This window comes from Xenopus laevis, chromosome 6L (assembly GCF_017654675.1).
Source record: "Xenopus laevis strain J_2021 chromosome 6L, Xenopus_laevis_v10.1, whole genome shotgun sequence".
Classification (NCBI taxonomy): domain Eukaryota; kingdom Metazoa; phylum Chordata; class Amphibia; order Anura; family Pipidae; genus Xenopus; species Xenopus laevis.
In genome coordinates, this window is record NC_054381.1 from 44,546,751 (window position 1) to 44,560,625 (window position 13,875).

Sequence of the window (13,875 nt, forward strand, 5' to 3'; positions counted from 1 at the left end):
CGCACTTGGAATATCTTAATTTCCCTGTTTAGCTCACAAAGTAGCCCTACTCATTGAACAAGAGGGTATACAGCCCCATTAAAGTATTCTAAGGGAAATACTGCACAGTCAAATCAAAAGAACAGGTATTAAATATACAATTTTTTAAAAAAATCTAATATTCAAAAACTTACTGGATTATCAATGTAAAGCATTGAAAAGTTTTCTGTCCAGGAATATTTCCGATAGCTCACTGCAAAGAGGGGAAAAGATACAGAAGCTGAAATAGTCATTTCGACATCCTAAGGATTACTAAAACGTTGAAATCTTTAGTCAGAAGTACTTAATTTGCGTTTGGCCTAGTCGTTTCCGGATTTACACAGCGAGCACCTATACATCTGTTGCTGTCTCCACCACCGCCTCTTCATATGTGCACATGATCAAATTTTCATCTATCAGGTCTGGATCCATCAGCACTGGGGATTGGCATTCAGGACATTTTAAAAACTATCACTATCATATCTCCTGTGTGTCCCCAGTGCTTCAGAACCAGTGCGGATACTGTTGGGCGGCATGCTGCCCCTAAAATTCTGATGCCCTAGGCCTGAGACTTGGTTGTCTATCCACAAATCTGGACCTGCTTTTTATGTTGGCATACAGTGAGCATTTTAGGGCCAATGTTCTCCCAAATAATTCATGAAATATATATATTTGAAAAAAAAAAAAAAAAACTGGAAATATGCAGAAAATCACTTATTTTGCAGTAAATTACAGGATTTGTACATAAGAAAATGAATCTTCACTAGTTTCCTCCCTTCAACTCTTAAAGCACTGCCAATTTAGTAGCTGCAGACATGCCCCTGCCCACCACCAATAAGTTTGTGGTATGGGCAGTTTGGCACTTGTAAAAGGTACATTATTTGCATGTGCATAAGAGTGACAAAAGTCATATGAGACCAATATAAAATTATTCCCTTGTCTGCATTAAAGGGATACTGTGATGGGAAAAAAAATTTTTTTCAAAATGAATCAGTTAATAGTGCTGCTCCAGCAGAATTCTGCACTGAAATACATTTCTCAAAAGAGCAAACAGATTTTTTATATTCAATTTTGAAATCTGACATGGGGCTAGACATATTGTCAATTTCCCAGCTGCCCCAAGTCATGTGACTTGTGCTCTGATAAACTTCAATCACTCTTTACTGCAAGTTAGAGTGATATCACCCCCTCCCTTTTTCCCCCCCAGCAGCCAAACAAAAGAACAGTGGGAAGGTAACAGCTCCCTAACACAAGATAACAGCTGCCTAGTAGATCTAAGAACAACACTCAATAATAAAAACCCATGTCCCACTGAGACACATTCAGTTTCATTGAGAAGGAAAAACAGCAGCCTGCCAGAAAGCATTTCTCTCCTAAAGTGCAGGCACAAGTCACATGACCAGGGGCAGCTGGGAAATTGACAAAATGTCTAGCCCCATGTCAGATTTCAAAATTGAATATAAAAAAAATCTGTTTGCTCTTTTGATAAAAGGATTTCAGTGCAGAATTCTGCTGGAGTAGCACTATTAACAGATGCGTTTTGAAAAAAACATGTTTTCCGATGACAGGATCCCTTTAAACTCTTTATATAATTTTCTCTTGTGAAAACTTCCATTATAAAAAGGCACTGCTAATGCATACATGAAAGGATCAGTTATACCATTCTGAATGGTCATTTCAAAACAGTCATTCATTAAGAAGGGCAAAGTACCCAATAAGAAACCATATTAGGTATTGCTCAATGAAAATGAAATTAGTTGAAAAAAATTTTTTAATTTGAGTAATTACTGCATTCAAGTAAATCACTTATCTGATACCCTAGCTGGTGCTCCTCTTACCAGAAAACGGCACCATCCTGGGAACTTCTGAGCAAGCACCATGGTACTATCATCTTCTTCCACTTCTTCATTGAATAGTGCTCACTCAGAAGTACCCCAGATCGGTGCAGATTTCTGCCAACAGGAACACCAGCCACTGTATCAGGTATGTGATTATAATCACTAAGGGATACAAAATATTTGCCACTGCCTAATGATTATTGCCTTAAAGGAGAACTAAAGCCTAACTAAAGAAGTAGGCTTGCAATTTTGTACATTGTGGTTTGGGCTTCTGTACCAGCCCAAGGCCCTTTAGCAGTAAAGATCTGTGTCTCCAAAGATGCCCCCGTAGCTTCCCATCTTCTTTTCTGCTGATTCACTGCACATGCTCTGTGCTGCTGTGCTGAGCTTAGGGACCCACTTACAATATACAGTACACATAGAATATAAATGTCAAAAGGCTGTTTAGTAATTAATACAAATAATTACTACATGGCAGCACAGAAATCAGTGCAACTAGCATCAGAATTGAATAATCAGGCTTGTAGCATCAGCTTATATTACAGGGCAACCTCATTTTCTGCTTGATAATTTGCAACGACCCCTAAGCTTAGCTTCTCAACAGCTGCATATGAGTGTTGCAGACACTTTCCAAGATGGTTGACCCCCTGTGACCAAGTTTGAAATCCTGGATCATTGCTTTTATTGAGAAGCTGAAGCTTTAGGCTGGTACAAACAGGTCATTATATAAAATATGGCATTTTTAGCCATATTTGTTTTTAGGGTTTATTTCTCCTTAGTTCTGCCTTGGTTTAATCAGCCAAACAGTCAAAACCTTTTATTTGCCTTCAATAAAATATTAAAAAGTAAATAGTATTAACAAAGTAAACACTCCTCTTACATGTAAGATTTTCATTCACAATGTAAGGTCCATGCTCCACAAAAAGGCCAAACATTGAAGTTCCTCCTGGTCCACCCTGCAACCAAAGTAAGACTGGGGCATCCTCTGGACTGACCTATAACAACATTAAAGAAATTAAGCCTTATTAAACATTACACACAAGACTAAATGCTCACCCACCAGTTTAAGTAGTTCCATGATACTCAAAAAAATGCTACCTGCAACATAAACCACAAAATAAAGTAATACGATTGGTTTTACATAGTGTCATGATGATTTTGTGCATAGCCACATAGCAGTACAAGGTGCATCTGTCAAATGCAGTGTTGGGAAAAAAAAAAAAAAAAAGATGCTCAGCAGTATGGATAAAAAAACAGCAAAAAGACTCTTTGCTAGGCTTGATGGAGTGGAACACCAGTAGTACAAATCAGAATTTATTGGCAGTCGGATGAGTAGTTGCAACACAAAGGGCCAAAAAGCAGTCTTTGCAAATGAACACCATAGTAGACTCACTGAGATGACTGGCCTAATAAACTTTATCAAAAACATGTATTAAATCAACCTATTAACAACTCATGCTTTGGCAATACTCATCTCAACAAAAAAAATACTGCCTAGAATCAGATGAACTCAAAGCTCATTTAAGGGGTCTATAGAACTCTCCTAGATAATCCAAAAAGTCCAGCCTGCATGTCAGTTAGTGTGAGATTTAAGGAGAACATTAAATAGTTGTTCTAGATATTCTTGGAAGTATGGCTAAATGACCGTTACTTTAATAAAATAAATTAAATCTTGTTTGGTGCGAAGGAGGTCCATGAACAGTAATGAAACCGCAAAGGAGGACATATTATAGATTTAGAAACATTTTTTTGTAGGTATGCAGTGTAATAAAAAAAGACAATAATGTGATCCTGACCTAAATATGATTCCACTGATGTGCAAAAATCACCGATGCCACTTCCAGAAATCAGTCTACTTTTAAATAATTTCCTTAAAAACCCCATTTCCAAATTGATGGATGCAATTGCAATTGATATTAAGGGGCAGATTTGTTTAGGTTCGAATGGTAACTTCAATTTTATTTTTGTGCCAAAATTCTAATTTAAGCACCAACTTGAATGTAAAGTCAATGTGAGGTATATCACACTTCGACTATGGAAACAATTTTAATATCTGCCACCTAAAACCTGCCAACTTCATTTGCAAGTCAATGGCAGAGGTTGTTGAACCATTTGAATATGTTAATAGCCTTCCTGAAATTCGAGTTTTTTTTCAGAGGAAAACTCGATTCAAATTGTTGGGTCAGGACTATTCAATCGAATATTAGATGTTAGAGTTTTTTCATTAATAACCTCCCATTTAAGTTGTGAGTACATTCAAAGCTATTAGAGTGAAAAAAAACAAACAAAATTCACGTAAATTTGATCTTTGATAAATAACCCCCTAAGCCATTAGTCGCAGTGCACATGCTTCCTAACAAAGAAAATAACAGCTCTTTAAGAAAAAAAATAAAATTTAATTAGAAATTTGGCTTGGCAAACAGCGCCCTCTACTGTTTACTAAACTGCAAAGCCCAAATAATTTACAGTAGAGATCTTGCATATATCCAGGTTAGCTTAAACGTAGTAAACAAACAGACACTGCTGTACTTCAGCCATAGTTCCATCAATATCTAGGTATTTAGGAGAGTAAACTTAAGCCTCCTCCTATCGCAAATTGGCCATCATAATGGCCCAATAAACTTCTCTGGGCCCCACTGTTTGACAATGGTTTAGGAGATACAGGATAAATCAATTAATTCTAACATATCCATTTAATCACACAAATCCCTAGAATCCAGCATCATGTTTCTAATGTGATAAAGATATGGTGCAATAAATTATTTCAATTATTCATTTTTAAAGCACAAATATATTTTGTGGTACTGTAACATAGAAGGGTGTGTAGGTTATAAGTAATTACACAAATATAAAACTATTCATTTTTTTTAATCCACCCTATAATTATTTATGGATACTAAAATGCCCAACTGCACAAGCTATTAAAGGGCATCTATTATAGGAAAATTGTTTTTACCAGCAGAGGTAGGGTAAAAAAAATCTTATGATAGGCACCTTAATATATTATTATTATTATTAGGGCTGTGGAATATGTATACATATGTATGTAGACAGTATACATTATTGACATTGGTCCTTGCCCCAATATAATACAATGAGAATGACATTGTCAAATCCTGACACTACCTAATGTTTTATAAACATGCACACACAGACAAAAGAACAAATTTACTAAAGGGCAAATTTTTGGCTCGGAAGGATCCACCACACTTAGCGCCACTTTGTCAGATGTTAATTCGTAGCGCATATACTTATTCATCAAAATGCGAAGGTATATCTTGGCCGACAAACGCTGCGAAGTCAGCGTGAGCTTTTCATAGCGAACTTTCGCTGGTGTTCATTTGAATAGGGTGGGTACATATAGGTCATATATATGCCTTTATTAGGGATGTTGGTGAAATTGCTTGAAATGGCCATTTATTATTAAAAATGTCCAAGGAAGCAAAACAAAAAGAAAAGAAATCCTGTATTGTCCTAGACATGAGCCCACGCTAAAACAAGTGTGGCATGACCCTCAAATGGGTAAAAATATTAAAAAATATATATTAAACAGTTACAACAGCGATGAGCTTTCGCTAGCAAATTGACCTCTATGCCTGTTAGTAATTTGGCAATGCCCCTGTGGATTTTTACTCTTCACCCTTTAATAAATTTGCACCATAGTATGCCCTCTTACCTGGGCAGGGAAAAACCAAAAGAACATATTGCTGTTGTAAGTCTTGTTCACAGTGAAATATCCAGCATAGCTCTTCACATTTGCCCCTGGTAGCTGGCCAACCAGGCTTAATGCTCTCGCTGAAACAGAATAAGATATGTCATCAGTCATAAAAACAACCAATTTAAATCATCATCGCAGTCATTTGAATCTGCCACCAATAAGAAGTAATGCGGCTGCTGTTTTAGGAGGACAGATAAGATATGGCCTACAGTTTCAGACCTTGATCAACTTTTCCAGCCTCCAAGTAAGGTGTAAGAAAAAGAGGCATTCCTGGGTCCTCTCTTGTCCTGCTGGTTACTTTCACCCCCTTAAACATACGTCCAAAAGGGTTTGTTGGGCCAGCAGCACTGCAATGATCCAGGGAAACACCAACAGACATCAATAGCAAGAGACAGGCAATCTTCTCCATTTCTAAGTACGGTTTCCTGGAACAAGACAGACAAGTCAATGGATTATGTTGGGAATATATCCATCGACAGCACTCCAATTTTCATTAAAACCGCCTTTATTGTTTGCAAAGCATTGCATAGCAGTATAGCAACATAGTGCACTATGTTGCTATACTGCTATGCAATGCTTTGCAAACAATAAAGGCGGTTTTAATGAAAATTGGAGTGCTGTCGATGGATATATTCTCATGTGATGTGAAGAAGCCCTTGTGAACAGGCTTAAGGACTAGCACCCATTAAGAAAATTGGGCCTAGTAAGTAAGTGCGGTTTTGATTGGAAGTGTCAATGGATTATGTTGGTCAGACAAACCTTCTTTTTGCTTAGGTAAATCAGGACAACTAAACTACAGAGGCTACGGGAGGGGGGGGTCTCAAGTCTAGAACCCTAATGATGTCCTGAATAATGAGCAGTTTCAATATGTGCAAAGTTTTAAAAGTTCCCTGTTCACCTTTAACTTTTATCTTGCTAATTCTAAGCAACTTTTCAATTGGCTCTCATTTTTTTTTCTTTTTTATAGTTTTTGAATTATTTGCCTACTTCTTCTTCTGACAGTTTCCAGCTTTCAAATGGGGGTCCCGACCCCATCTAATAAACAAATGCTCTGTTAGTTTACAAGTTTGTTATTGCTACTTTTTATTACTCATCTTTCTATTCATGCTCTTTCATGTTCATAATACAGTTTCTTATTCAATTAAGGGCATGGTTGCTGCAGTAATTTGGACCCTAGCAACAGGACTGCTGACATTGCAAACTGGAGAGCTGCTGAATAAAAAGCTAAATAACTCAAAAAGAAATAAAAAAAATTAAGACCAATTGCAAATAGTCTCAGAATTCACTCTCTACATCATTCTAAAAGTTAATTTAAAGGTGAACAACCCCTTTAAAACTGCCCTCTTCTGCAAAGCTTGCACACTTACATAATAACCTTTAACAGCTCCTTTACACAAGCCACTGCTTCCCATAACATACTGACTTCCACACAACACTCTATGGACCCATTATTTTATTTTTATTATTAACAGTCATAACACTGACAAAATTACTAAAGGTACGGGACCTGTTATCCAGAATGCTCGGGACCTAGGGCTTTCCGGATAACGGATCTTTCCATAATTTGGATCTTCATACCTGAAGTATAATAGAAAATCATGTAAATATTAAATAAACCCAATAGGCTGGTTCTGCTTCCAATTAGGATTAGTTATACTTTAGTTGGAATCAAGTACAATGTTGTGTTTTATTATAACGGAGAAAAAGGAAATCATTTTTAAAAATTTGGATTATTTGATTATAATGGAGTCTATGGGATAGAGTGAAGTTAGAGATCTCCACAGTCCGCAGACTGAAATACCGCCTCTCGCCATTCATTTCTATGGGATTTTTTTTTTTCTTCAAATGGTGACCTTTTACCATCACCCTTTGATAAATACGCCTTTAAAAATCCCATAGAAATGAATGGAGAGAGGCGGTATTTCACTTTGCGGACTGTGAAATACCGCCTTTGATAAATCTACCCCTATGTGAGACGACCTTTCCAAGATTCGAAGCTTTCTGGATAACAGGTTTCCGGATAATGGATCCCATCCTGTATAACATATACTGCCCCCACAGCTACATATTTTTTATACCTTGTATCTCACTTATCCCCCACCCCAATAGATTGTAAGCCCATGTGGGCAGGGCCCTCATTACACAATGTATAGGTTTGTCTGTTGTGTACAATGTTGCAAAATTTGCTGGCACTTAATAAATAATAACAATATGGTTGATTCTCTGTAGTAGAGTCAGCCCAAGTATTCAAACCTTACTATTAATAGGGTTCTTATTTTAAAAAGAGACACTAATACAGGATAGTATATTTGTCAGTATAAATATTTGCTCATCTAGCTGAGATGACAAGGTGGGTTAACTTAATCCTTCTGAGAACATTTCAATACAAAGACAAAGGAATGCAGATAATGTCATGTATCCCTTGCACTAGGGGAACATTTTAGCCTCACCACCGAGAAGCATTAAAAGTTAAATGCGTGGTGATCTGCACGATGCAAAAAATAGACCTTCCGGTTTCCTGGTGCTTCAGGGTGTTTTAAGTGAAGTTGTGTGTGAGTCAGACCTTGTTTCGTACTTGTTTACAGTTACAGGAAAAGCACCTTTCTATCTTATTGTAATCTGGAGCATAATATGAAGTGCTCTTCTGTGTTCAAGCATCCATTACAAAAAAAACCCCAGAACACGAGTGAAGTGAAACCCTGAGCTTTACAGGAAGAAAAGCTTCTTCGATCAGCCACAATGAATCCAGTGTGCACACAACTGTGTCCTCTATGTTATGGCCCCTGTTAAAGAATTACAATATATTATGAAATGTAAGAGGTGACATGGTGAAGAGGACAATCCGCAGGCCCAAAGTGCTCATGAATAAAGAGGCTTGCATATTCCCAGCTTGTCAACCCCATCAATGCAGCATGGGAGAATGACTGAACGGAGCCTTGGCACCCAATATAAGGGTGGCAATATGTGCACATCCCCAGCTCTTCCTCTTAGTGTTACTACAGGTATGGGATCCATTATGCGGAAACACGTTATCCAGAAAGTTCCAAATTACGGAAAGGCAGTCTTCCATAGACTATTATAATCAAATAATCCAAATCCTTTTTCTTAATAATAATAATAATAATAATAATAAAGTACATTGTACTTGATCCCAACGAAAATATAATTAATCCTTATTAGTAAACAATACTGGCCAATTGGGGTTAATTAATGTTTACATGATTTTCTAGTAGACTTGAAGGTATGAACATCCAAATTACAAAAAGACTCGTTATCCAGAAAACCCCAGGTCCCGGGCATTCTGGATAATAGGTCCCATACCTGTACTGCAGTCTGCAGAGTTAGTGGCTTAGTGCAATGAAGGCCAACTTGGGGGAGGACAGACTAAATTTAATTTTTCCCCAGACACAGTAACCATCAGAAACCACAAATATGAACACATTTATTCTACATATTTTATATGAGTAATGCCAAAATGGTATACTCCTGAACACCAACACGGAGTGCTTTTTCCATTAATAGTTGAACTTAAAACATATTGCAACAGCTCCCAGGATTTTGCGCTCATGCCACTAAAAACAAATAAAGCAGAGACATTTCTGAACCATTCAATGTGCTACTGCATTTCTATACACCTTCTTTTACCAGTGTAAGTGAATCCTGCCAACCACATGCTTCTTGATAGCAGTCCTCAACATCAACAGAAGAGACAATATATATCTATATACAAATATAGGATGCGTTCTATACACTCCATTTTATCCAAATAATCCAAAGTTTTAAAAAGGATATAGTTTTTCTCTGTAGTAATAATAAAAAAACAGTACTTTTTACTTGATCCAAATTAATCATTACTGGAAGCAAAAACAGCCTATTGGGTTTATTTAATGTTTAAATGATTTTCTTGTAAACATAAGGTAAGAAGATCCAAATAAGAGAAAAATCCCAGGTCCCTAGCATTCTGAAGTCCCATACCTGTATATGTATGATGGGGACCCTTGGGGGTCAACTTCCCCTACTAGAGTAGTAAGGTTCTGTAAACTTTGCTAGGTTACAAGCGGTGGGTGCTGCCGAGCCTGGAAGCACTGAAGTTATAAGGGTCCACATGATCCTTCAAAGGAACAGTAATACCAAAATGAAACTGTTTTAAAGTAATTGGAATATAATGGAATGTTGCTCTACACTGCTAAAGTATGTGTTTGCTTCATTTGAATGGCTGCCCCCCTGGCTACCCAGCAGCTCATTTATATAAACTACAATAAGTTTACCAGTCAGGACAACAGAAACTTATATTCTACGCACCAATTCATTTTTTTGATGCAACTGTTCCTTTAAGAAAACATGCCAGTTCCTCTTACCTTCCAAGCTCACATAATGAGGCCAGTCTACTAATCTACTATGTGCAATAACAAAAAAAGAGCTTGTTTACAAATGTAGGGTTAGGTGTTGAGTGCAATATTTGGACATATGAGCAGGATTGTTACCTACAATGCAGTGTTTTCCCCAAGAATTAAAATCCTGCATGATATTCACCAATACAGATACAACCTTGCACCTACTTTGGTAGAAAAAACACAAGTAGCAAAGCACCATTATGTGTGCATTCTAGTGTGGTGTCAATAATGACATCAGCATCCAATTCCACAGAGACACAGCTTAGTTAAGGGTGTAGATAAAACCTGCTGAGCGATCCCTGAAACAACCTTCAGGTAGTCAGTGTTAATTCTACGGATACCTTGTGTTCATGTGCAACTGATCAGGGAAGGCCACATGAGTCAAATTAATGCTCGCTTACAAGAATCTAAGAAGCAAGCATCTGTGAATCACACCAAAAACACTGTGCATTCATTTTAGAATTTTGCACTTGAGTCTGTAAATAAGCCCTAAAGGGTCTAATTGTATCAGATCATTATTTTTCCCCATTTATACAGTGCTATTAATTTGGCAAAACTCAAGATAGGGGATACCATATAAATTCTGAGCCGGGACTTTAATAAAATGTGCTGCATATATAATTACGCTTGATTTCTCTCAATTAAACACATATGTTGTAATGCAGACAACAGTGAACCTTCACCTATTTAGACCAATTGTAAAGGGGTGGTTCACCTTTAAGTTAACTTTTAGTATGTTATAGTATGGCCCATTCTAAGCAACATTTCAATTGCCTCCTTTTTTATGGTTTTAGAATTATTTGCCTCTTATCTTTCAGATAGGGGTCACTGATCCCATCTAAAAAACAAGTGTTCTGTAAAGCTACAAATTATTATTACCATGTATTTTCTACAACTGCATGCTTACTGCTACTTTTTATAACTCGTCTTTCTATTCAGGTCCTCTCCAATTGAATATTCCAGTCTTTTATTCAAATCAATGGAAGGTTGCTAGGGTAATTTGGACCCTAACAACCAGATTGCTGAATAAAAAGCTAAATAAACAAATAATAAAAAATGAAAACCAAACTGCAAATTGTCTCAATATTATTTACTACAGCATAATTAAAGTTAACTCAAAGGTGAAAAAACCCTTTAATGATTTATCTGTATAGGATACAGGTATGGGACCTGTTATCCAGAATGCTCGGGTCCTGGGGTTTTTTGGATAATGGATCTTTCCGTAATTTGGGTCTTCATGCCTTAAGTCTACTAGAAATTCATTTAAACATTAAAAAAAAAACACAATAGGCTGGTTTTTGCTTCCAATAAGGATTCATTATATCTTAGTTGGGATCAAGTACAAGCTACTGTTTTATTATTACAGAGAAAAAGGAAATCATTTTTAAAAATTTGGATTATTTGGATAAAATGCAGTCTATGGGAGACAGCTATTCCCTAATTCAGAGCTTTCTGGATATCGGCTTTCCAGATAAGGGATTGTATACCTGTATATGAAGGTCATAACTAGAGTTCCCAAAGACTATAAGGGAGAATTAAAACCCTGTTTTGGTTTGGCACCTCGCAATCTCTCAAGTGTACTATAGTGTGGTCTCTTTAGTCAAAACAACTTGCTAATGGGCAATTTGCTGATGGTTTGTTGATCTGATTGAGATTCAGTATTTATATATATATATATATATATATATATATATATATATATATATATATATATATATATATATATATATATTCAGCTGGGAGTCAGAAGTGATAACATACAGACAGCATACACACACTATGCAGTTGTTTATACATCTCCTATCAAGGATGCTGCGAATTATAGCATAGCTCCATGCAATACACAAGTTTATGATCCAGTAACAAAGACACTGTGGAACAGTTATGGTACACGCTACACACATACAAGAAACAGGAAGCTACAGCAACTCACACACCGACCCCTCTTGAGACACAAGCTAATGGTACAGCCCATCACAGCGTCACGGACTAGCACTCACCGGCTGCCTCTCTTCCCACGGCGATTAAACTGACTGGGTCGGCGTGTACATGAAAGAACCGCTGTATCTAGGTGTGCTAGCAGTAGGAGTGCAGGAACTATTAGCTGTGGCCGAGATAGTTCCCTATTTATGCCCGTGACGGGAAGAGGTTAGCTAGCCAGTCTTATGACTGCAGGAATGAGGGCTCAGCAACTACCAATCCTTGCGTAATTTGGGTGCACTTCCACAGCCGACCAATAGGTGGAGCCGCAGAATGGATATGGAGCAAGCGACAGAAATTGCAATAAACATTTCCCGATTTATATTTTGGTTTAGCTTTTGTACCGGGACATTTCACATTTAAAGACTCAATATTAGTTAGCGCTTCGTTTGTAATAACCCGGCGCTTAGATGATGCCATTGGCTGCATACCTTGCTAGAGAGGCAGAGTTTCCCATACTTCTATTCTATTGTGATTTGTATGAATATAACAAAAAAGTGTTAACTGGATGATGATATATAAAGGTTATCTAAAAATAGAAAAATAAAATGTACACACACTAATTTAGATGCATTATGTAGGACTGAGCAGGCAACTGGGCATTCTGCCAGAGATCATGGGCATCTGGGCATTCTGCAGCACTGCATGGGCATTCTGTGGGAGATCATGGGCATCTGGGCATTCTGCATGACAGCATGGGCATCTAGGCATTCTGCAGGACAGCATGGGCATCTGGGCATTCTGCAGGACAGCATGGGCATATGATCTGGGCATTCTGCAGCACTGCATGGGCATCTGGGCATTCTTCAGCTCTGCATGGGCATTCTGTGGGAGATCATGGGCATCTGGGCATTCTGCAGGACAGTATGGGCATCTGGGCATTCTGCAGGACAGCATGGGCATCTGGGCATTCTGCAGCACTGCATGGGCATTCTGCGGGAGATCATGGGCATCTGGGCATTCTGCAGGACAGCACGGGCATTCTGCAGCACTGCTTGGGCATCTGGGTATTCTGCAGGACAGCATGGGCATCTGGGCATTCTGCAGGACAGCATGGGCATCTAGGCATTCTGCAGGACAGCATGGGCATCTGGGCATTCTGCAGCACTGCATGGGCATCTGAGCATTCTGGAGGACAACATGGGCATCTGGGCATTCTGCAGGACAGCATGGGCATCTGGGCATTCTGCAGGACAGCATGGGCATTCTGCAGGAGAGTGTGGGCATCTTGACATTCTACAGGACAGCATGGGCATCTGGGCATTCTGCAGGAGAGTGTGGGCATCTGGACATTCTGCAGGACAGCATGGGTATCTGAGCATTCTGCAGGACTGCATGGGCATCTTCTGCAGGACAGCATGGGCATCTCGGCATTCTGCAGGAGAGTGTGGGCAACTGAACATTCTGAAGCCCTGCAAGGGCATCGGAGCATTATGAAGCACTGCATTGGCATTTGAGCATTCTACAGGAGAGCATGGGCATCTGAGCATTCTGCAGGACAGCATGTGCATCTGGGCATTCTGACAATTCAGTGAAGCTATTAGGGTATCTACACATATTCTGTCATTAGGAGACCGTGTTAAGCACCCCTGGCACTCGCTGGCAGCCAGTTTCTACTTTCAGTGCTCCCATTTTTATGCAAGTACCACAAGTATGTAGAGTATATATACTCTGTGAATTTTGAATTGAAAACAAGCTGGCTATGTCAGTCTGATATGGCATTGCAAAGTTCACTTGTGAATCCCAAGTGATTCCTGCCAGTATGTGCCATAGGCTTTGTATTTCCCTTTAAAATAAATGGAACCTAGCTGTCAGAAGGAAAGGGCATTTGACACATATGATTTTGAACCCTTAAATAGATAATAAAGGTAGAACATAAGAAGAGTTGCCTGAAGGAAAGGGCATTTGACACATATGATTTTGAACC

The 13,875-nt window shown here is 38.4% G+C and overlaps 1 protein-coding gene across 3 annotated transcripts in view; it reads right to left on the reverse strand.

Moving 5' to 3' along the window:
- The window catches only part of cpvl.L (carboxypeptidase, vitellogenic-like L homeolog), an 81,114-nt gene extending 69,102 nt beyond the window's left edge, over positions 1–12,012 (reverse strand). The window contains 5 exon segments of one of the 3 annotated variants that reach the window (NM_001112841.1): positions 174–232; positions 2,737–2,851; positions 5,533–5,651; positions 5,794–5,999; positions 11,969–12,012. In NM_001112841.1, coding sequence (NP_001106312.1) covers positions 174–232; positions 2,737–2,851; positions 5,533–5,651; positions 5,794–5,983 — 483 coding nt within the window. In that variant the 5' untranslated portion in view covers positions 5,984–5,999; positions 11,969–12,012. 3 annotated transcript variants of the gene reach the window in all.
- Positions 12,013–13,875: the final 1,863 nt, after the last annotated feature.